The sequence below is a fragment of the Somniosus microcephalus genome, chromosome 5 (genome assembly GCF_052327205.1).
Source record: "Somniosus microcephalus isolate GS21.2 chromosome 5, FLI_Smic_1.0, whole genome shotgun sequence".
NCBI lineage: Eukaryota > Metazoa > Chordata > Chondrichthyes > Squaliformes > Somniosidae > Somniosus > Somniosus microcephalus.
In genome coordinates this window covers 77,653,807-77,678,814 of record NC_140991.1, presented here as the reverse complement: position 1 = coordinate 77,678,814, position 25,008 = coordinate 77,653,807, and the positions used below count along the sequence as shown (strand labels likewise).

General features: G+C 44.3%; 1 protein-coding gene across 1 annotated transcript in view; it reads left to right on the top strand.

The window, feature by feature from the left end:
* Nucleotides 1–25,008, top strand: part of mrc1a (mannose receptor, C type 1a) — a 254,012-nt gene that overhangs the window by 180,889 nt on the left and 48,115 nt on the right. The window contains 6 exon segments of the mRNA XM_085987853.1: nucleotides 1,605–1,747; nucleotides 14,487–14,601; nucleotides 16,175–16,335; nucleotides 18,033–18,141; nucleotides 18,887–19,119; nucleotides 21,203–21,368. Coding sequence (XP_085843979.1) covers nucleotides 1,605–1,747; nucleotides 14,487–14,601; nucleotides 16,175–16,335; nucleotides 18,033–18,141; nucleotides 18,887–19,119; nucleotides 21,203–21,368 — 927 coding nt within the window.

Below are 25,008 nucleotides of genomic sequence, written 5' to 3'. Positions count from 1 at the left end.
ACAGCTGAGCAGAGCTTGGAGTGTCTGGTGCCCTCTGGCAAGGAGTCTCCACTGCTGTTCCTGTTAACACCATCTGCTCTTGCTCACTTGTGACTTGTGAGACACCAGGTGACAACACTACTCTATCCCACATGGGGCCCACTGAGGTGTGCATATCTGTGCTGGTGCTGGGTGTGCTTGACGTCTGCTGATGGTGCACCCTCAGTGGCTGGAGGCTCCTCTGAAGAGTCATCTTCCTCTTCTGGCTGGACAGTGGTGGGGGCTCTTGATGAACCTGTGGGGGAGTAAAGAGATGATTTAAAAATTTTATAATAAGAATGGGTAATGATACCATTATGTACATGATGAACATCCACTGGCTGCTGACATCAGTCACCATATGAGTGACTGCTGTATGCCATGTGGCTGTATGAGATGTACTTCTGTCACCAGGTTGCTGAGAGGTCCCCCTCTCTCCATCTCCCACCACCAGCAGCTCCGCAACACCCGAGACCTCCAGGGCCACCTCCTCTGCTGGATTTACAGTGCTGAAGGATGGAGGGCCACCTCCAGTCCTCCAGTTCTCCCCCTCTCCCCGCTGTTGTGGACTCTCTTCTCCTGCAAGGAGGGAAAGAAGAGAAATTTGAGTGAAAGTGAGTGTAAGGAATGTGTGGGTTACATCTGTAGAGGGTGACTATGAGGGAGTGTGATGCCAATGCTAAATCACCTCCATCTGTGGTGTTACTTGGTATGATTGCATTACAATGAGGGTGAGTGTGAGGGGTGGTTAGTCAGATGGGGATGTGAGTATGTACATAGAGAGAGAGGGATGGGTGGATGTGCAAGGTATGTTGATGTGAGTAAGGATGTGCAGGAGTTGGCTTGGGAAGGTAGAGTGATGGGGATATGGTGATAAGCACTTCAGGATGAGGGTGAGTGTGGCTTTGCATTCACCTTTCCTGATCTCAGATCATTGAAGTGTTTCCGGCACTGCACCCAGGTCCGCCACAGCATATCCCTGCTGTTCACCTCCTCAGCTATTTGGAGCTTTCTGTCTCTTGGGGAGGTCTCTTCCACCCATCAGCAGGGAAGAGGACCTCCCTACATGCTCTGACTCCCTCCACAAGACTATGCAGGGAGTCATCGGAAAACCTGGGTGCAGCCCTCTGTCTTTAGAAAGCCTTGTTTAGAAATCTCAGCAATAACAAGATCCTCCAATATACTCCCGCCACACTCATAGATGAACCTTCAAATGTGATGTGGCCAAGGCTGCTTTAAATATTCCCATCATCAATGACGTCATCAGACCTGCACCATTTAATAGGGCCGGGAAACCCGCGTGTCTGCCTTAATGGGGCCATTAGCTAAAAGTCGCTCTGAGGAGCGGGCTGATCAATACATCATGGTACCGACCCGCCACGTAGCCCGCACGCACCCAACCCGACTTGGTAAGGAAACTTCCGGCCTATGTGTGGGAGAAGAATTTAAATAAATATTATCATACTTTGCTTTAATATGCCAGTCCAAAAAAATTACTAAGTTAAATCTAACATGCAAACTTGTTGATGAAAGTATACTTTTGTCTTAAGAATAATTTGTACCTTTATTTTGTTTCATTTTGCAAGGATTCTGGAATGACATGAACTGTGGCCATCCATTCCCTTTTATATGTGAAAGGAGTAACAGTTCAATTAATATAACATCCACTCCCACTGAAGCACCTGGGCCAGGAGGATGTCTTCATGACTGGATTCCATTTGGAAAGAAGGTACTTGTTTTCAAAAATGTAAACATTTAAAAAGTAATTGGGTCGGTCTCTGATGAAATATTGTAGGCTGCACCAACTCCAGCGCTTGAAGAAGGAGGCTCACCACCACCTTCTGAAGGACAACTAGGGATGGGCAATAAATTCCGGCTTTGTCAGTGACACCCACATCCCAAGAATAAATTAAGAATAAAAGTACAAAAATTACAGAGATTCCATTGTTGAGGAAGAAGCTAGCAGTGAGTGCCTGCTAAGTCTTCAGTGCAGTTGGCAAGTACCCTGGTGGATCTAAGCTCTGATTTTCTGAGGCTCCATTAGCAACTCACTGAGAGAGCACACGGGTCTTGAAATTGAATGTGCAAGCCTGTGTGACCAGGTCACAGCACACTGTATTTTTGCAGTGAAGATAAATGACAGGGAAAGGCAGTTTGTGCTGATGACCAGTGCCAACTTCATTATAATATGTAAATCACATAATCAGATCGCACATATTCGTCATGCGAGCTCTGTCCTCAGCACTTCCCTCATACGGATAAAATGGATATGTGACTGGTCTAGGATCATAGGCGGCGATTTTACGAACCTCGGCAGGCCCATGGCGACCAATGCTGTCTCCATCCCACCCAACCCCACTGCTGTCTCCATCCCAGCCAGTTTCCTTAAAAGGACCACGCACAAATTTATTTTGACATTCGTGCTGTCAGTGTTCGACAGCATTGAGGTGCTGCAAACACTGACAAGCACTGCACAGAGGTGCAGGGCTGCACCAAGCTCTCCCATGACTTCTTCCATATGCTTATGAAAGGAGTCACAGCATGCAGGGAAGTGCTCTTCCCTTCCAATGGGTGGAAGAGACCTCCTCAGGAGATCAACACAGCCTGGTTGCACATTGCAGAGGAGGGCACAAGCAGGGATGTGGTCAGGAGGACCTGGGTGCAGTGCTGCAAAAGTTTCGATGATCTCAGTAGATCACGAAAGGTTAGTAGAAAGCCACGCTCAACCTCATCCTGCTGTGCCTCTTGTAGTGTATGTACCTTTAAGAGAGAACTACTTTTACAGCTCCTGTATACTGTAGTACCGGCAGTGACCACACCTGTATATAAGCCTTGAGCATGCCTCTGTACTGTCAGTCTTTAGACTACCCTCCTCCAGTAAACACCTGTTGATTGTTAAGTTACAGCCTCCGTGTAGTTATTGGAAAACATCATACTTTAAGAATCACGGATTCAACAGTGGCGACGAGGTCGATTCGAATCTACCTGCAACTCTGCATTTCCCTTCAAGGATTCGCTCCGGGAGGGCGGTGGAAGAAAGTCGAGGCCAGAAGCACGGGCGTCGACCACGAGCAACCGCCCAGTCATCCGGCAGAGAGTGAACATCGCAGGAGAGGCTGTTGAGAGCCGGGCTTGGTTCCCCAGCCACGACGATCCAGCAACAGACTGGCAACAGGTACAGCGCAGACCCTTCCCAGACAGCGGTGGCTGGAGCCAACCGACGGCAGAGAAAAAGCCGAGCAGCGTCGACGGGGTAAGAGAGAGGGTGAAGCGCACAGGGCGCATCCGGGGGTTGAAAACCAAGCGGCATCGAGGAAAAACAAAACCGAGAGAGAGGGTAAAGCAGCAGCCGGGTTCAGGACCGAGCGGCGGCAACGGGAAAGGCGCACAGGAGAATGCGCAGAGCACAGCCAGGGCTCAAGGGCTGAACAGCGTCCACAGGGAGAAGAAGGGAGAGCGCGGGAGATGCCATTGAGCCGCGGAGAAGAAGGGAGAGCGCGGGAGATGCCATTCTTAGAAGCCGCAGCGGAGAAGAAGGGCGAGTGCGGGAAGAAAGGAAAGCGCGGAAGACGCCATTTTGTGCCAGCGGAGAAGAAGGGAGAGCGCGGGAGATGCCATTTTAGACAGTTAAATCACACCCAGGGATGCCGAAGAGTGACAGTATCACTGCGTTCGATAATGAAGTTGAAGATTGGGCGACATATGTGGAACGCATTGAGGTGTACTGCAGGGCGAATGAAGTGCCAGATGCTAAGAAAGCACTGGTTTTGTTAAATTCCATGGGTGCAAAAACTTATGGCTTACTGTGAAACCTAATAACCCCAGAGAAGTCAGTGGATAAGAATTTCGAAAACATAGTGGAAATCCTACAGGACCACTTAAACCCCACACCGCTGCTGATAGCAGAAAGATTTAAGTTCCACAAAAGGAACCAGCATAAAGACGAAAGTAATGCTGAGTACTTAACGGAACTGCGCAAGCTATCGAAACACTGCCAGTTTGGAGTGGGACTAGCGGATACGTTAAGGGACAAGTTTGTGTGTGGGCTTCAAAGTGAAGGAACCCAGAAATGGCTTCTATCAGAAAAGGATCTTACGCTGGACAAGGCTTTCAGCATGGCAGTATCACATGAAGCAGCCGCACAGGGCGCTGCAGAGATACAACGGAGACCGCAAGAATATGGCACCAATGAAATGTCATATGGAGCAGGGAAGTGTTATCGCTGCGGCAGAACAACACACGCCCAGAAAGATTGTTGGTTCAAGGACCAAGTGTGCAGACAGTGTGGAAAAGCAGGACACATAGCAAGAGTCTGCAGGTCAGGGAAGAAAACCAACAGCAAGAAATCTCCACAGGAGAAGCACAAAAATGTACATAAGGTGATGGACAGTAGTTTAGACGAACAGAAAAGTGATACAGACTCTGGAAGCAAGGAGCTGGGTTGTCTGAAACTACATAAGGTAACCAAAATGGAGGATCACCAGACTATCTGAGTCACACTCAAGATAGACGGAGTCCAAGTGAAAATGGAATTGGACACAGGATCAGCCCTAACAGTCATAAACCAAAGGGACTACAAGCGGCTATTTTCACATGTACCCTTGAAAGCTACAGAGATTGTCTTGAAGACGTACACAGGTCAAAAAGTCTACCCCAAAGGAAAAGTAAGGGTGAAAGTGATATACAAAGGCCAGGAAATACCTAAAATGGACCTATACGTATTGCCAGATGGAGGCCACCACTACTAGGACGTGAATGGATCCGGAAGATACAATTAGATTGGCATTCCATACAGGCATTGAAGGTTGAGGCCAAAAAGGATGACGACGTCACACCTGGACGACTGTCAAAAATGCTAACTGACGCACAAGAAGTGTTCCAGGAGGGACTCGGAACACTAAAAGGCATAACAGCAATGATTAAAATAGAGGAAAATGCAACCCAAAGTTTGTTAAGGCCAGACCGGTTCCTTATGCGATCCGACCAGCCGTCGAAGCAGAGCTGGAAGGGTTGGAACGTTCAGGAGTACTGTCCAAAGTAGACTGGAGCGAGTGGGCTACACCCATCATTCCTGTAATGAAGAGGTCGTTGAGTGATACGCCTGGGGAACTAAAGAAGGTCCGCATCTGTGGGGATTTTAAGGTGACAGTGAACCCAGTCCTTCACACGGTACAATATCCGCTTCCACAGATTGAGGATATTTTCGCCTCGCTATCTGGAGGTAAATGCTTCACCAAAATTGATCTGGCCCAGGCGTACTTGCAAATGGAGGTAGAAGAAGCCTCAAAACAATACCTCACGATCAACACTCATAAAGGTCTCTACCAATACAACCGGCTGGTGTTCAGGGTAGCATCGGCTCTGGCTATTTGGCAAAGGGCAATGGATCAAGTCCTGCAAGGGATTCCAGGGACCCAGTGTTATTTGGACGACATCCTGGTCACGGGCGAAAATGACAGTGATCACTTCGCCAACCTGGAGAAGGTGCTCGCTAGATTAAAAGAATATGGGCTACGAGCTAATCGCCACAAGTGTGAGTTTTTCCAGAAGCAGATCTCGTATTGTGGCCACGTTATTGATGAAGAGGGGTTACATAAGTCCCCTGAAAAGATTGAGGCAGTAGCACCGGAAAATGTGTCACAACTGAGGTCGTTCCTCGGGCTGGTAAACTACTACCATAAGTTCTTACCAAATTTGTCTACAGTATTACACCCACTGAACACCCTACTGCAAACGGGGGTACCATGGAAGTGGAATGACGAATGTAAACGAGCTTTCCAGAAGTGCAAAGAATTGATCACATCAAAAGAGGTGTTGGCCCATTTCAACCCAGCACTACCAATTCGGTTGGCATGTGATGCATCACCCTATGGCATTGGAGCGGTGCTGTCGCACAAATTCCCAGACGGGTTGGAGAGGCCAGTAGCCTTTGCGTCTCGGTCACTAACCTCAGCCGAGTGCAACTATGCCCAGATTGACAGGGAGGCCCTCAGCCTAGTATGGGGAGTAAAAAAATTCAACCACTCTCTGCATGGGCAGAAGTTCACCTTGCTGACTGACCACCAACCACTTGTCTCCATCTTCAATCCAAAGAAGGGCGTTCCGGTGAAGACTGCACAACAGTTACAAAGATGGTCCCTTTTTCTAGGGGCGAACCAATATGAAATAGAATATAAAGGCACGAAACAGCATGGAAATGCTGATGGGCTATCACGCCTACTATGGAGGAAGCACCAGCAGTGGACCCTATCGAGATATTTTATTCGTCGATAATTGAACAATTGCCAGTAACTAACGCGGATATAGAGAAGGAGACCTGCAATGATCCGACACTGTCTCGGGTATATGATTTGATGGTGAGGGGATGGCCAACACATGGCGACTCACTGTTGCCAGCATTCTCATCCAGAAGAGAACAGCTGTCAGTATGCCAGGGGACAGTGATGTGTGGATCCCGAGTGGTAATTCCACCCAAGTTAAGGGAGAGAGTGCTCAATGAGCTTCACGAAGGTCATCTGGGAGGGGTGAAAATGAAAAGCCTTGCTAAGGCTTATGTGTGGTGGCCGGGAATTGATCAACAAATTGAAGACCTAACCAAGAGCTGCTCAGGATGCCAGAAGTTCCAAAATGCACCACCACATGCCCCTCTACACCCATGGGAGTGGCCCTCCTCTCCATGGCAATGGGTGCATATTGATTTTGCTGGTCCATTCATGGACTCAATGTCCTTAATAGCAGTGGATGCTCACTCGAAATGGCCTGAGGTGATAAAGATTTCCTCAACCATTACAGAGAAAACGATTGTAGTCCTACGGACCATATTTGCCAGGAACGGCTTGCCAGAGCAGATTTGCTCTGATAATGGACCACAGTTTGTGTCCGAAGAGTTTCGGAAATTTATGAGAAGGAATGGGGTAAGGCATTACACATCCGCCCCGTATCATCCAGCCACAAATGGATTGGCTGAGAGGTTCGTACAAACCTTTAAAAAGGCGATAAAGGCCATGTGCGATGATGAAATTCCACTACAGCATAAGGTGGACAATTTCCTGTTAGCCTACAGAAATGCGACACATGCAGTTACCAACCAGACCCCGGCCATGATGTTCTTTAACCGAAGGTTGAGATCTCGTCTGGATTTGCTCAGACCAAATGTGCGAAGAAATGTTAAGGATAAACAATTCCAGCACATCAATGAGAAGCCGACAAGGAGCTTCAATGTAAGACAACCAGTCTTGGCCCGTGATTACCGAACAGAGAAATGGCAACCCGGAACGATATGCACACAGCAGGGGCCATTAATGTACACAGTGGATGTCGGGGAGAACATTGTGAGACGCCACGTCAACCAGATCTTAGCGTCACAGGAACGAGTCAACCCCATGTCTCGCATCCCTGGGGATGAACCCGACATACCGGTAGCATCTACCTCAGAAACAGTAGCAGTGGAAACTGATGAAATAACCGACGAAAAGGGGCCAGAATCACCTCCGCGCCAAGAACAAGAACCTCAGGAAAGGCGCTATCCAGAAAGGATCAGGAAGCCGCCCCAAAGACTGAATCTATAAATGGACTATTTCAGTTTAATGTGCATGTTGAAGTGTTAATTGTTATTTGAACATTATGGGTACTGCTAATCTAAAAGGGGAGGAATTGTAGTGTATGTACCTTTAAGAGAGAACTACTTTTACAGCTCCTGTATACTGTAGTACCGGCAGTGACCACACCTGTATATAAGCCTTGTGCATGCCTCTGTACTGTCAGTCTTTAGACTACCCTCCTCCAGTAAACACCTGTTGATTGTTAAGTTACAGCCTCCGTGTAGTTATTGGAAAACATCATACTTTAAGAATCACGGATTCAACACCTCTCATCACATCCCCATCATTCTGCCTTCCCTACTCTACTCCTGCACATCCTTACTCACACCAACTTACCTTGCACTTCCACCCATCCCTCTCTATCTACATTATCACATCCCCATCCCACTAGTCACCCCTCACACTCACTCTCATCCTAGTCCAATCATACCAACTAACTGCACACAAGGGTAGACACTTGGGTGTTTTATGCAATGTTCATGTAAAGTTTCTGTTAATGTGGTGTCAAACATTGAATCCTTTATTTTCAACACTTTGCATTCTTGGACAGATTTGTGTGCACCTTTGGAAGTGGCTTAGTGAGTTGCAGTGAATGGTGAGACATAACGGTACCCCCCCCCCGCAATGGACATGTGTGAAAGGAATGGCTTGGGCATTGTAGGAATGCTTTATGGTGTTGGTGTGGGATGGTGCCAACCTGGTGCATCATGTGGCAGCCAAGCTGTACAGCATCGAGTGATGTAAATCTGGCTATGGTGAGGCCATCCCTGACCTCATGGGCAGCAGTGTGGTTGGGTGCTGATGCCCTCTGTACCATGCAGCATCAGTTGATTGTGGAGAAGGTTGTTGTTGGTGCACCTGGTGCTGCTGGTGTGACTGGTGATGCTGGTGTTGGGGCTGATCATGGTGGGATTCAGAGGACCATGGTAAGAGAGTTTCAAGGGCACCCATGTTGATGGAATAGATGGCAGGTGAAGTAGAGATGACAGAAGCGATCTGTCAATGTTGGGAGAGGTAATGAGGTCAGACTGGATGGAGACTTGTGTAAAGACTTGCAGCATCCTGAATCTGTAGTGGAAATGCAGTTTAGAGAAGCTAGTGCTTAAGGGAACATATCTCAATCAGCTGGGAGCTTTGAGTTGACATTTGAAGCTGTCAACTCATCAGCTGATTCAATGGCTATTGACCTCCTGCCTCAGCTTCACAGAAGAGGTCTAGGCACAGCGGAAACTGGTGGGTGACCTGTCAAATCCAAAAAGCTGGAAAAAACCATTGCTAAGTGGCTGTAAACAAGCCACTAATGATTTTAATTGCCTCCCCCGCTGCTGCATGTTGGATCTGCTCAGCACTAACAGGCCCGACATTTGGTAAAAGCGCATGGCGGCGGGTTCACAGTGGGGTCCTGACCTGCTGGGGAATAAAACCACTTTCCCACCCGACCCGCCACCAATCGTGCCCGCTGACCCCTGCAAAATCCAACCCATAGATATAGGAGTAGGCCATGGAGCCCCTCGAGTTTGTTCCAGCATTCCATTAGATCGTGGTATTATGAATATGAAATTTGTGTCAATCAGATGATAGTGTGACACCGAACTTTACATATACACATATGTGATGCCCAAAATGTAACACCAGAAATGTAATGGACTAAATGCATGCTAGATATTCCCGACAGCATTCACGCCAGTTTCCCGGGGTTTCTGCGACTCTTCCTCCAAAGTTACAGCAGATGAGTGGGAGAATCCCTGCAGATATTCACCCCGCAGAATGGCTTTTAAGGACTGTGAATATACTGCCATCTGAAATATTAATTTGAGTTAAATGTAGTCAGGCAGTTATGTATTTCATCACTTCTGCAATTATCTAAATTATGTTTTATTGCAATTATTTCAATGGTTGCAGAACTGATGGAGTGTTGTAAGACCAAAATAAGTCTTATATTGAAATTAGTGACTATTTCAAAAGGTAATAGAGTTCACTATTCTATCAAGACACAAAGGTGTTGATTAGACTGTATAATCAAGCTTCAAGTTTCTGATTGTAATTGCTTAAATATTTGTTTCCAGACTATATATGTGCAATAATACTGCTAGCAGTTGGGTAGATCCATTATAATATGCTGTGAAAAAATACATTCAATTTTTTAACTAGAAGCAGCATGTAAGGGGTTAACACCCAAAGAGACAAAAGGCACCTTATCAGAGATCTATCAGCTCAGAACAGATGTGTCATCCTCAAGGTGAAAGTTTGTTTTGACCCACAGAGTGATGGCATGTAGAGTTAGTTTTCTTAGGGTGGCATCACTTGCAGTCCCAAACAACTTAAGCTATTGTAAATAAAGTTGTTTTGGGATAACTTAAAGTGTCATTCTATTTCATTTGCACAGCATGGTACACAGCCAATCAGACTATGAGAAACCTCCCAATCACACATCAGGTCCTGCCTGAATAGGGACCTTGATTAACATCTATTTTTGAGACACTTAAGAAGGACCTGCCCCTTGATTGGCTGCGCCTTCTTTCAGTGCCTGCTCGATTGGCAATGACCTTACCGTACCAATTTATATTAGCTGAGCAGAGAGAGCAGTGATTGTCCACAAAGCTCACAGTCAAGAGTTTCAAAGCTATTTGTTTTTAAAATTACTGCCAGCCTGTCAAGGGAGGCAGGCTAATGTGAGTTTACAATAGGTGGACTTACATAGGAACGTAGCAACATAGAAACAGGAGTAGGTCATTCAACCCCTTGAGCCTGTTCCGCCAATTTTATACATGCATGCTTACATAGAATTACACAGGGGGAAAAATTGGGTTGATTTGTGCCTCTCATTAGCGCCCCCGGGGGTACAAACTTCCCTTGCATCCCCTGACCTATCGCCGGATGATATGTCTGACAGGATCAGGGGGCGTTTTTGCAGTGGTGGCGGCGCTACTTAAAGGGCAGGTGTTGGGTGGCCATTTTTATTTTGGTCAACTGCCAGCACCTGCCCCCTTTACCTTTTTTATACGGAGTGCCGGCCGCGATCGCTCAGCCCGGCACTCCCCTTGAGTGCCGGGCTGTTTTCATGGCACCCTGCTCCCCGGTGGTCCAGCAGGGCCCTGGTGCGCGCAGTGCTAGGCCTCACACCTTTAATCAGGGGAGGAGGCCTGCAATGACGCGGCGCTACGTGCGGCCGCGTGTGGCGCTGTTGCACATAGCACCGTGAACTTCAGTAGTAGCGCCCTAAGAAGGAGGTGGAGCGCTTTCCTGTAGCGCTTCCTTCTTGGGGCGCTACTACTGAATTTACGGCGGAGGGGTGCTAACCTTTTTGGAGGCACTAAAATTAGCACCCCGGCGACGTTAGCACTCCAAAAGGGGCGTCACCCAATTTTTCCTCCATAGAATTTACAAGCAGAGAAACAGGCCATTCAACCCAACTGGTCCATGCCTGCGTTTATGCTCCACACGAGCCTCCTCACATCCTTCTTTTCCTAACCCTATCAGCATATCCTATTTCTTTCTCTCTCATGTGTTTACCTATCGTCCCCTTAAATGCATCTATACTATTGGCCTCAACTACTCCTTGTGGTAGTGAGTTCCACATTCTTAGCACTTTCCGGGTAAAGAAATTTCTCCTGAACTCCCTATTGAATTTATTAGTGACTATCGTATGTTTATGGCCCCTAGTTTTGAAAGTATGAGTGGAGGGTGATGTATATGACATCCAAATGTTAAATGCCTTATTAGCAAAGATCCAATAGGACAGACAGGGCTATAATTCGGTATAGCCTCGTTTGGGGGCACTACCTTTTGAAAAATAGAAAAAGTAGCACCAGGCGCTAATGATTCTCTCCTGCCGGGAAATTCAGCTTCAGCGCTCCAAGAGGGAAGTGGAGCGCTAAATCAAGCACTAACCACTTCTCTTAGGACGCTAAAGTCCAAGAGCGGGGTGATAGCGGCAGAGCGCTGAACATTTTGCAATGCATTGCTAACGGCATCAGAGGCTGCTTCCATTGCTTAAAGGTAAGGGCCAATGATGGTGCACAACCTACTTGTCAGCAGTTCTGCGTTGCAAGGTGACCTGCGTGATTGCCATTACAGCCCCAAACACACTCACAAAGCGGAGGGCTTGGACATCTTGCAGCAATGGAATATCAAAAACTTTGAGCAGGCACCAGACTGGAGCAAATAATAAAGGTTGGCCTACCTGTAAACCATTCCCTTTAATTAGCACTACCCAAGCGGCCAGCAGGTTTAACTCCAAAAAACGGGTGGGTTGGGGTCGTGTCGGAAGTTAAAAATCTGAATCCCGACCCCAACCCGTCCACTTCAGGTTTTAACGGAGGTGGGACAGGTGACGGGCAGCCTACCCGCTCGCAGGAGGTGGGTTGGGACTTTAAATATTATAATGAGGCTCTGTGCCTCCTGATGATCCACCATTTTAAATTTAACTGTGGGCGGGCATATTTCCCAGGCCTAGGGGAACCTGTCAGCTAAAGGAAGGCGAGGACCTGCTGGATCCAGGAGATAAGGGACTTGCCAACCACCCACGATCGGACACCCTCCTCCCACACTTATGATCTCCCTTTGACCATCCCCTCCGCCCCCCCACCCCATGAGGCCTCCGAACTCTGACCCCCCTCTGGCCTTTGATTCTCGGCCCCCAGCCTCTGATCCCCTCTCTGGCTCCCGACTGCCCCAATCCAGCCTCCGATACTCCCTCCAGCCTTCTAGCCTCCGATCCCCCCTCCAGCATTCCGACCTCCCCCTTCCAGCCTCCGATCCCCCCTCCGGCATTCCGACCTTCCCCTTCCAGCCTCCGATCCCCCCTCCAGCTCCCGACCGCCCCCCCTCCAGCCTCTGATCCCCCCTCTGGCATTCCGACCTACCCCTTCTGGACCCCCATCACCTTCCAGCATTCTGGCCTCCCCCCTCCGGCCCCCGATCACCCTCTGGCCTTCCAGCCTCCCCCTTAGGCCTTCGATCACCCTCCAGCCTTTCCATCTGGCTGGCAGCGGGAAGGAAACAGTGATTCTAAATGCTAATCTGGCCCTGCCGCCCGTCAAATTTGGCTGGGCATGCGGGAAACCCATTCTCGCGGGGTTTTCCTGACTGCTTTCAAGCCCCCCTCCCAGCTCCCTATGCGCTTCCAAATTAAAATTCCAGCCAGTGTGATGCAGAAACAAGCATAAAACTTAAAGCATAAAGCTACTGAAATGGCATTAGTTTTACAACTTTAATACTAATCCAACACTACAAAAAGAAACTTTAAAAACAAGTTAAACAGTTAAATCAATAATTTCACAGGAGTGTAACCCTGTGGCTGCCTTCTATTCTCTACTCCATCAGGAAAAATAAAGCTTTATACTCGTATGCTTACATGACATCCAAATGCTGGTTAAATGCCTTATTAGGAAAGATGCAAAACTAAAACCTTTCAAAATAAAATTGAAAAGCTTGCTTCACACCAATTAGACTGTTACGAAGCTGATGTGTTGTGAGATGATCTCCTCGAGTTGGGCTCATGTCATAATTTGAAGTGCCATCAGATTAGTGACTTCAATCCCTAGGTATAATACATTTTTTTTGTTCCTGCAATGTAAAAATTAAATTGCACTGAAATTGCAGTACAACTGGGTAATAAAATTATTTTGCACGTAGGAAAGAATCCATGAATGTAGATGGAAATATTTTAGAATCTTCAATTTCTAGACTTAATTTTCTGATCTTCAATGGGCAATCAATTGTCTCATTAGAGCAGCTTCAGGGTGTATGCTTCTATCTTTTCGAACAAGATACTCTCATGTTGTTATGGCTTAATAGAAAAAAGTAACACAAATATGTCACACATATTCTTTTCCCTTCAACAACTCTTAACTTTCTACAAAGCACAAGTCCATTCAATAAATTGAATACTGCTCTCATATCTGGAGAGGCTGCCCTTGATAGGATGCAAGAGAAAGCTTGTTGTCTGATAAGCATTCTTCTGATCATCATTAACCACCACTTTTCTTTTTCTCCATCACAACTTACTTAGCTTTATATTTCATAAATGCCACTATGATCAGTGTTTCTCGAACTTTCCTCATCTATTTCTCCGAATCTCCGTCTTTCGGATGAAATGTTAAACCGAGGCCCCGTCTGCTCTCTCAGGTGGACTTAAAAGATCTCACATACTATATCGAAGAAGAGCAGGGGGGGTCATCCCTGGTGTCCTGGACAATACTTAACCTTCAATCAACGTCACTAAAAAAACCAGATTATCTGGTCATTATCACATTGCTATTTGTGTGAGCTTGCTGTGTGCAACATGGCTGCCACATTTCCTATCTTACAACAGTGACTACACTTCAAAAGTACTTCATTGGCTGTAAAGTGCTTTGGGATGTCCTGAGGTCATGAAAGGCATTATATAAATGCAAGTCCTTCTTTTTCTTTCTCTAAATATACCATCCCACACATTCTTGTGCCTTGTCGCATTGTCACTGTGTTGGAATCGGGACTCATTGCAACTCTAACACATTCTTCCCCAGGATCTCAAAACAATGGAGCTCATTGACTTTCTCACTCTTCCTGTCTCCTCCAATCCACAGGCTTTTAAAACCCAAGCTTGACATCACTTCATCATTGGTTCTTAATTTTCCTCAATTTCTTTCCCGCTCTCTTCATCTCACACCAAGGGTTTTGGCCCTTCAGTTAGGTTCCTCAATAATTTATTAAAAGCAGGGCAAGCCAGAAGCTACAATAATGAGCTGCTGATAGCAATGCAATGCTTCAATGTGTCTAAGCAATGATCTTGGCTCCCTATATGATGTTGCCTAACACTTCTAAAAATATTACTTTATGCATTACACACTCCAATAATTTGGCATTTTTTATATTCTTTCTCAGTGTTTCATATTTTATGGTGAAGATAAAGCACAGCAATTGACTTGGCATGATGCGAGAGACATTTGCATAAAAAAAGAAGGAAACCTGGCATCAATTCAAAATGCAAATGAGCAAGGTATGTAATTATAGGCAATAATAGTATAAGACTGGAGTGCCCCTGTACTCACAGACTTGCTTTTAATTGGTTTGCTTTCATTATGGAGGCACTTTCTCTCCCAGAAACAGGAGGTATTTCAGCAATGAACACCAGCAAGAATGCAAATGAACCAAATTGGACAGATTGTTTATTATCTAATATTCAAAATTAATAAATTAGTGCCTCAATTTAATCCCAGATGAGGTTTGGTCCATATTTATGAAGCAATAAATAGCTCAAACCAACGGGAACAATAATATCAAATTGATCTTCATATGAGGGAACGTAGTAGATTACATCTGGAGTTAAGTCCATGACATACTCATTAATATTTTCCACTTTAATCCTGTCAGGTGCTAAAATTGTTCATTGAGTGATAGCACATGAACATTGAATGAATTAATCTGAAACTGCTATTTTAGCAAAGCCATTAACCCATTTAAAATAAAAGAACTACTAGCTCAGCTAAAATAGTAGAGACAGAGATTTCAGATAAATGTGATAAGTATTCTGTTTGTACATTAGTATCCCAGGACGTGATTTTGGTGGCTCAGTTTTTTACTAGGAAATATATGTATTTTGATTTCTTTTGATGATATATCACATTTAAAAAAAAACAGCTTCATTATTGGGGATAATTGATTTCAATGGGATGAAAATCAGAGGGTACTGCAATGGGTGGAGAATCCGCTCTGCCAGATTACTGCCCAGTCGGTGACAGTGAAAACTACTCCCATTATTTTCATTGTTTTTCATAAAGTAATGCAACTTATCAGGAATACCATTCCTATATCATCTGCATTGCATTTACACACAATCTGTCTTATTCATGAACACATTGGTTTTCAACAATAGCTTATTGATTGGTTTTCTATTAGCTCAGACTTAATTATACTTTGTCAAATATAGAGTGTATGTTGGTTCTTTGCTTTTCCTTATATTTACCTCTAGGAAGAATATATCCCTCGCAGACTTTTTCAAAAGACTTTGCATAGGAGGCTTGTTAATAAAATTAAGATAAAAATAAGGTCTTAAAGGGAATATGACAGCATGGATAGGAAGTTGGTTAAATGACACAAAACCGAGAGTGGCAGATGATGGAGATCCATTAGATATATAGAAAATTGTGATAAAATGATAATAGTTTTGATAAGATAAACAGGAAAAATTATTTCACAAAAGTGAATAGCTTTTTCAAAAAGCCAGTACAAGACTGATGGGCTGAATGGCCTCCTTCTGTGCTGTAGATGCTGTGATTCTACTGTTACAGGACAAGTTCATAGCTCAAATTTCCAGTCCAAGTCGACAGTTCCACAGATCAAATCTTACAACCATTTCTTTTTTTAGAATGTTAGTAGAATTATGTGCATGCTAGAGATAATTTTATTTCTAATGCTAAATCTGGCATTAGTCCATTGTTCTGTTTTTATTCTCTGAAGCTACTTGGGGCATTTTAACTATATTAAAGGCACTATATAAATGCAAATAGTTGTTGTTTCAGTTTTGAACATATCCACAATCTCAAATGATTTTAACCTGCTTTCCTCTGCAGCATTTATTACCATGACCCTGAATGGTTTTTCTGTGAATGCCTGGATTGGATTAAATGATATTAATAAGGAGAGTAAATATCTCTGGACTGAAGGAAAGGGACTATTCTATACTAACTGGGCCAAGGGTTATCCATCAGCAAAAAGTTACAGATATAATGATCCGGTAAGTACCAAACACACCCCATGTGCTCTAAGCAGTGAAGTAGACTCTTTTTTAGTAATAGATTTTATTTGTCTTCATGAATTCTCCAGCCACTACAGGGAAGACGATGAGTAACCCCACTAGGGCTACAGAAACAGCAGCAGCAGACAACATTTGCATTTTCAGTAGGATATTTTTAAAACACGATGAAAACTTACCTTACATTAAAATTATTAGCCAGTTACATTTTAAAATATGGAGTGGCCAAATTTCCTCGGGAGGCCCTTTAAGAGTGGATCTGGGGTGGGGAACATCGGACCATCCACTAGTTGTGCCTCAGGGTTAGGATCATTTGCATGGATCGGATGGATGTCCACACCATTAACACAACTGGGGTGCTGGGCTCAGGAAACTGCACATGGAGAATGGCCGTAGTGTAATGGTGTCAACTTTGAGGTCATCCAAAACTTGGCTGCCCGTGTCCTAACTCGCACCAAGTCCCGTTCGACCATCTCCCCTGTGCTCGCTGACCTACATTGGCTCCCAGTTAAAGCAGCAACTCAATTTCAAACTTCTCATCCTTGTTTTCAAATTCCTCCATCGCCTCGCCCCTCCCTATCTCTGTAATCTCCTTCAGCCCCCCACCCTTGAGATATCTGCGCTCCTCTAAATATGCTATCTTGAGCATCCCTGATTATAATCGCTCAACCATTGGTGGCCGTGCCTTCTGTTGTCTAGGCTCTAAGCTCTGGAATTCCCTGCCTAAACCTCTCCGCCTCTCTACCTCTCCTTCCTCCTGTAAGACACTCCTTAAAACCTACCTCTTTGAGCAAGCTTTTGGTCACCTGCCCTAATTTATCCTTGTGGCTTGGTGTCAAATCTTTTGTCTTAAAATACTCCTGTGCAGCGCCTTGGGATGTTTTACTACGTTAAAGGCGCTATATAAATACACTTTATATAATGTAACTGGCTAATAATTTTAATGTAAGGTAAGTTTTCATCGTATTTTTAAAAATTCCTACTGAAAATACAAATGTTGTCGGCTGCTGCTGTTGTTATTGTTGAAAAAATATAAACAAAAGAAATTAACTTGTTATTTGAAAGTCTGGTTTCTGTACTGCAACTGCACTTGTTCGCTCTACAATTGATTGCAGGAGTAAAGCCTTTTAAAATGTAAATGCCCCTGTCTCCCTGGCAATGCTGGACGCCACAGAAGTCCCTTGTACACCGTGATGCTAAGGATGCAAGTGTGGGAATTACATCATATGACATAATTTCTGCATTTGTATGTGGCTGCCTATTTACAGGCAGCATATTTCAGGTAAATGCTCCTGGCAAGCGAATTTCACCACTGGTAGTGCAAAGTTGGAAAATTAACTCTGTTTTCATAGAACAGCTCTATTTCTTTGCCTTCTGCACCTTCTGTCTCCAGAAACATTTTCGATTGTCTTTGAACCCATTCATACCGTCCACTTCACTGGGTTTCCCTAGTAATTTATTTCATAAGTCTATCACTCTTGTGTATAAAGAAAATCTAGCTGTTTAGTAACGAGTTCTTTGACATTTTGCCACACAGCCCTGTATGTGATATCTGCAGGGCACACCGTCAATTAGTTATTGTCTGACATTTATTGCTTAATTATTCATTTAAGTTGGTAACTTTTCAGGGGCATGCTGGTGTCTGCTGTTGACTCTTATTTTTTGCTTTCATTATATGGAAAACTGACTGTGTGTCTGTGAGTGTAAATGCAAGGAAAGATGCTGGAGCCTGGAGGGATGACTACTGTGACCTTAAAAGAGGTTTTATATGCCAAAAGTACAAAGGTGAGCATTGGGTTGCCTTTTGTATGACATATCAAGGCATGTTATTATAAATCTAAAAATATATCTGGTAAACGAGCTTGAATAATAAAGACAGAGAGCAAACTGTGCCCACTAAGACAAGTTCAGTCCAGTTCAAGATTCTTCATTACCTTTGTACATGCCAGGATACCTCCACAGTTCAGAACAGGGAAAGCTGTTGCTTCTATTATTTTTCTAGCTACTGATGAGCAGATTAGCTCCTCTGAGGTAGTTACTAATGCTACCTCCCCCTATCTTCGCGTGGGCCAAACAAAATTAGAGGGAACATTGGAATGGAAGTACTATTTCAAGGGACATCTTCATAAAACACTATTTGACAAATAGTTTTACAGATTAGAGCATGATCACTTTAAAGACTAATTGGCGAGGCATTGATAGAGGGTAACCTTGCTTGCGAGCCTCACATATTGGGAATTCATTGGCTCATTGGTCCTGATTTTCCGTCCATCGAAATCAACGGTCAGAAAATAGTGGGCAGTGTGCCTGTGGTTTCCTGATTTGCACTGGTAGTGGGCAAGGCTCCCTGCTGACGGTGTAAATGCAGAAAGTCGGCCCCATCATCTTAGTTACTACACACGAAGTTTACTAAAACATCTTCTGGTTAGATTGAATGAATTGAATGTCCTCTTGATATCATAAAAAAGCAAACTGTATCCATAGAAATCTGAATGGAAATAACAAGTGCAGAATGTGATTCCTTCCACAGATCATGCATTAACCCTAGGGCCCACAACACTGCCAGCACCAAACTACGTTACTTATGCCAACAGTTCATACAAAATAATTACAGTCAAACTGAAATGGCAAGATGCTCGTAAGGTTTGTGAGGCAGAGGGTGCCCAGCTTACCAGTATCAGGAATGGCTTTGAGAATGCCTTCTTAATGTTAGAAGCTAATAAACTTGGAAAGAAACTATGGATTGGATTAAATGGCAATGAGGTAAGAAACAAACAGTAACAGTGTAAACTGAAGAGAAATATTAAATGCACTGTGCTTCTAAAGATATTTATTTCTCTCAGCACTTTGTACCATAACTCCCAAAAGGCATTTGACAAAGACTCACATGAAAGTCAAGTTTGAAGCTGTGAGGTTTCAGAGTAAATCCTGGGATTGGATAAGAATCTGATTGAAGGGTAGAAAACAACGAGCACTTGTTAGAGGAGTTATGTTGGCCTGGGGAAAAGTATTGAGTGGGGTGTTGGGACCACTACTATTTCTCATTTACATAAATGACGTAGACTCAGAAACTCAAAGCAAAGTGGTCAAATTTGCTGATGATACCAAACTAGAAGAGGCAGTGGAAACAGCTCAATTATTACAGAGTAAGTTGGACAAAATATGTATGTGAACTGATCAATGGCAGATTAAATTTAATGTGGATAAGGTACTGCTTATATGAAGGAAAACACACGCACTCCATGAATAGTTTTGAAGGAACTAAGGATGAAATGGAATGAGACCCAGGAGCCTTAGTTGACTTGATGCTAGACATGTCCAACCAATCAACAGAGACAATAGAATGTTGAACTAAGTAGCTAAGACTGTTGCATATAAGTCAGAGGAATTCATGATCAACTATACAGTGCTCTGGTCAGACCACACCTGTTCTGGTCTCCGAGGAGACAAAGGAGTAAATGGATAATGAACCAGAGGCGATATGAGGAAAATCTTTAATGCAGCGAGTTGTTATGATCTGGAATGCACTGCCTGAATGGGTGGTGGGATCAGATTTAATACTAACTTTCAAAGAGAATTGGATAAATACTTGAAGGGAAAAAGTTTGCAGGACTATGGGGAAAGAGCAGGGGTGTGGGACTAATTGGATAGCTCTTTCAAAAGCTGGCACAGGCGTGATGGGCTGAATGGCCTACTTCCGTGCTGAATCATTCTATGATTCTATGAGACATTCAAGAGCTGAAAGCAGTTTAGAGAAGAGCCACGAGACTGATGCCTAGTGCCAGAGATCTGAGTCAGGAAGAAAGACATGAGAGTTGATCTCATAGAGGTATGTAAAATATAAATGATATGTAAAAATTATATCTGGAATATTACTTTAAATTGCATTTTGGAATTAGGACAAGTGGACACAGGATCAAGTAAGTAAAAAGGTAACTTTAAGACTGATATCAGGAAGTTGTTCTTAATGCAGAGAGTGGTCAACACTTAGAATGGACTTCCAGGCAAAGTGGTCGGTGCATTTAAGAAAAAATTAGGGGGTAATTTCCATGGGGGTTCTCCCACTCATACTCCATAACTTTGGTGGAAGAGACATAACAATCATGGCAAAATGGCATAACTGCCATTTATACTGTTATTCCGGGCTTTCCAGAGCTCTTCCACCAAAGTTATGAGAGACAACTGAGAGAACTCCCGGAGAAATTCACCCACTTCAATTGGGGGCACTGTGGGGTGCTTCTGGTTGGATGAAATAATATGGATTGACAGGTCTTCCTCATCCATAATTATCTTATGAACTTGTGATATCCAAAAACATAATAATTGAATTAATCTCCAGAGTGTTGAAAAATAGCTAATGTTGTCAGTCTAACTCATGAAAAATGTGCTGTAGTTGTCTTTTCTTCCAAGTTAATTTTGTATTTCAACATGAACAAGTGTTGGAATTTCTGCCTTTCAGAATTTGATAAAGAAACATTCTGACTTTCAGCATTATAAATAGGGGCATAGAGTAAAGAACATATGTAATGACCATTTTGTACAAGGCAATGGTTAGGCCACATATAAAGTACTGTGTGCAATTTTTGATGCCACGATATAGAAAGGACATTAAAGCTGTAGCAAGTGTAGATTCACCAGGATGATACCTGGGATGAGAAACTATAAATATGAGGAATATCTATAGATTATTTTGAGTGTTTCAGAATCAAAGGGGCAAGTGATGTTACAAATCAAGAAGGAATACCAACTGCTACCGCTTTTAGCAACAAAAAGTACAGCTCATAGCCTCATAAATTCAAATGATTGTGGACACCGATGCAACATTTTAAAACTGAAATCTTTTTAGACTTCCAAACAGTACAGGTGGATCGACCAGTGGAGACTGCGCTATTCCAAATGGGATGTTGGAGAACCCAAGAATAATGTTGGGTGTATCTTCATTGATCTGAATGGACGTTGGAAAACTTCGAAGTGCGACAAAGAATATTATGCCGCTTGTAAAAAATCTTCTGGTAAGAAGCATTTCAGTACAGTTTGTGATAAACAGACTTTTTAAATCAGGTTTTAATAGTATTAAAATTATAAGTTAACAACACAAACTAGTTTTCACATGTTTGTATAACAGTCACACTTTTTGCACACTAATAAAGGGAACAAATAACACGGCACAAAAAAAGATAACTTTTAATTTCAGCATTTGTAGTTTCCAGAAGCACAGTTCCAAAACTAGGCTCATGATAAGCTGAGGGGGCGATTTTCCTCGGATATATTAGGTGCTAAACAGCTTCTGAGGTGGCCAAATTGGGGTCTTAAGCTGCAATGCTGGTTTAGCCCACCTTTAGTGCAAGACGCCATCTTGGTAAAGGAGTTGAAGCGCGCACTAGGAACGGCCGCTCTGAGGAGCGTTAAAACGCTGATTGACAATTAAATTGGCTGCTAGCACTCATTAAAGAGGCTGCATGCCATTTTGCTGGCTAGCGCTGCAATTAACGACCTCGCCTAACAGTGACCAGCTGAACAGGAATAATGAAGTTGGTACTGAGGATTTCGAGCGCTACTTAAATCCATGCTCAGCTTTAACTGTTCACTTGCTGTTGGAGATCAACTGACTACACTGTGTTTGAAGAGAACTTTTGAGACACATCGGGAGACTTTCTGGGAGACTTTGTCAAGACTTCACCAACAATCTAAAGAGAGTGAGGGATGTGCTACTTTAGCTTATTGAAGACCTTATAGGAGTCACCAGGAGAAAGAGAGCTCTTGGTCATGGGAATCTTGTTAGGGGTCCCCCTTGGTCTGGAGGAAGAATGGGAGGGGTCATGAGGCCAGGCACCAGCTGCTGCAGGAGCGAGGGACAGGAGGGCGAGGCGGACTCCTTCTCTCCTGCGGGTACAGGACATCCCTCCTCCTCTGGACCTGCTCCAACAGGACTTCTAGTGCCGTGTCTGAGAACCTGTGCACCCTCTCCCTCAGTCCTTGAGCCATCCTGAAATGTCCCATTGTGTATCAGCCAGCGCACTCCACAACTTCAGTGGAATTGGACGCGTGGAAGCTACATATACCACTCCAGGAAATTTGCTTCTAACCAGTCTTGAGTGCTAAATGTGCAGGTGTCTGTTTTAGCATCTCCAGGCACGTTAAAATTATGGTAATCACCAATTAGTCCCAGAATTGCAGGCTGAAACCAGACTTCTAAACAGGCGTGTCTTATTAGCACAGCACCCACTTAGCACCTGTTTTCACACTTTCCCCCAAATAATCCCCTGTCACTTTACATACATTGTTCTGAAATTGAGAAATAGGAGAGATGATGAGATATAATCAGCAAGTAGTGGTTAGACAATGCCGGGGTTGCCTGTACATTTGAAGGAGGAAGGGAAAACTGAGGACATACGTGTTCAGCAGTTTAGTTATCCTGGAAAAGAATGAGCTACAGTCGGAGACAATACAAGGAATCTTGATTTCAACATTGTGAGGATGCAGGGGGAGAAACAGCAGGGCATTTGGAGCTTGAAAGGAGTGAGAAAGTTCAATAACCATCATAGTGATGATAAAATGGAGAAAGGCAAGAAAGGTTGCAACAGAGAAGCGGGTGACGGGCATTCAAATTTCAGATACCCTGATATGTGAACTTAGTTGAAAAATTACTGAATTTTAAGAACACACTTTAATGAAAGGCCAACATTAAAACTTTCTCTGAGCAAATTATGAAAATAACTAAGTTCCTACCTACCAATAGTAACGTAGCTCAATGTACACAGATGTATATATATAAATAACCTGGATATTGGAATACAGAGTAGAATTTCTAAATTTGCCGATGACACCAAACTTGGGGGTGTGGCAAACAGTGAGGATGCTATCAATCGACTGCAACAGGACATAGAAAGGCTAGCAGAGTGGGCAGACAAGTGGCAGATATAATTTAATAGAGAAGTGTGAGGTGATGCATTTTGGCAGAAGGAACAGGGTGAGGCAATCTACACTTAATGGCACAATTTTAAAGAGTGTGCTGGAACAGAGGGACCTGGGAGTTAATGTGCATAGGTCCCTGAAGGTGGCAGGACATATTGAGAGAGTGGTTAGCAAAGCATATGGGATCTTGGGTTTCATAAATAGAGGTATTGCGTACAAAAGTAGAGAAGTTATGCTGAACCTTTATAAAGCGCTGGTTAGGCCACAACTGGAGTATTGCGTCCAGTTATGGTCACCACACTTTAGGAAGGATGTGAAGGCACTTGAGAGGGTGCAGAGGAGATTTACCAGAATGGTTCCAGGGATGGGGGATCTTAGCTACAAGGACAAGTGTGAGGTAATGCATTTGGGGAGGGCTAACAAGGAAAGGGAATACACATTAAATGGTAGGACACTGAGTAGTGTAGAGGAACAAAGGGACCTTGGAGTGCATGTCCACAGATCCCTGAAGGTAGCAGGCCAGGTAGATAAGGTGGTTAAGAAGGCATATGGAATGCTTGCCTTTATTAGCCATGCAGTTCTGGTCACCACATTACAGGAAAGATGTGATTGCACTAGAGAGGGTACAGAAGAGATTTACAAGGATGTTGCTGGGAGTAGAGAATCTTAGCTATGAGGAAAGACTGGATAGGCTGGGTTTGTTTTCCTTGGAACAGAGGAGGCTGAGGGGAGACCTTATTGAGATGTATAAAATTATGAGGGGGCCTAGATAAAGTGGATAGAAAGGACCTATTTCCCTTAATGTGTAGAGGGGTCAAAAACCAAGGGGCACAGATTTAAAGTAATTGGTGGAAGGTATAGAGGGGATTTGAGGGGAAATTTCTTCACCCAGAGGGTTGTGGGGGTCTGGAACTCACTGCCTGAAAGGGTGGTAGAGGAAGAAACCCTAACCACATTTAAAAAGTACTTGGATGTGCACTTGGGATGCTCTAGCCTGCAGGGCTACGGACCAAGAGCTGGAAAGTGGGATTAGGATGGATAGCTCTTTGTTGGCCGGCACAGACACAATGGGCCGAAATGGCCTTCCGTGCTGTAACTTTCTATGATTCTATGATTCTATGACAGGTTGGAGAAGCTGGATTTGTTTTCATTAGAGCAAAGGAGGTTGAGGGGTGATTTGATAGAGGTGTACAAGATTATGACGGGTTTGGATAGGATAGACAGGGAAAGGCTATTCCCACTAGTTGATGGTACAAGGACTAGGGGACACAGATTTTAGGTTTTGGGCAAGAAATACAGGGGGGATGTGAGGAAAACCTTTTTTACGCAGCGAGTGGTGAGGACCTGGAACTCACTGCTGACGGAAATGGTGGAAGCGGGGACACTTAATGTTTTCAAGGGGAAACTGGATAGGCACTTGAGGGAAATAAACTTGCAGGGCTACGGGGATAGAGCGGGGGAATGGGACTGACTGGATTGCTTTACAGAGACCCGGCACGGACCCGATGGGCCGAATGGCCTCCTTCTGTGCCATTATGACTCTATGATTCAGCAGTAAGCCACAGTGCTAAATCAACACTTTAATTGCAAAATGTTAGTACTATAACTATTTTGTGCTTGTTCGATTCTCAGGATGTGGGCAACACAACATTTATTGTCCATCCCTATTTGCCCTGAGAGCATTAAGAGTCAATGATGCATTGGGGGACTGGAGTCTGGCATGGTAGGATAGTCTGG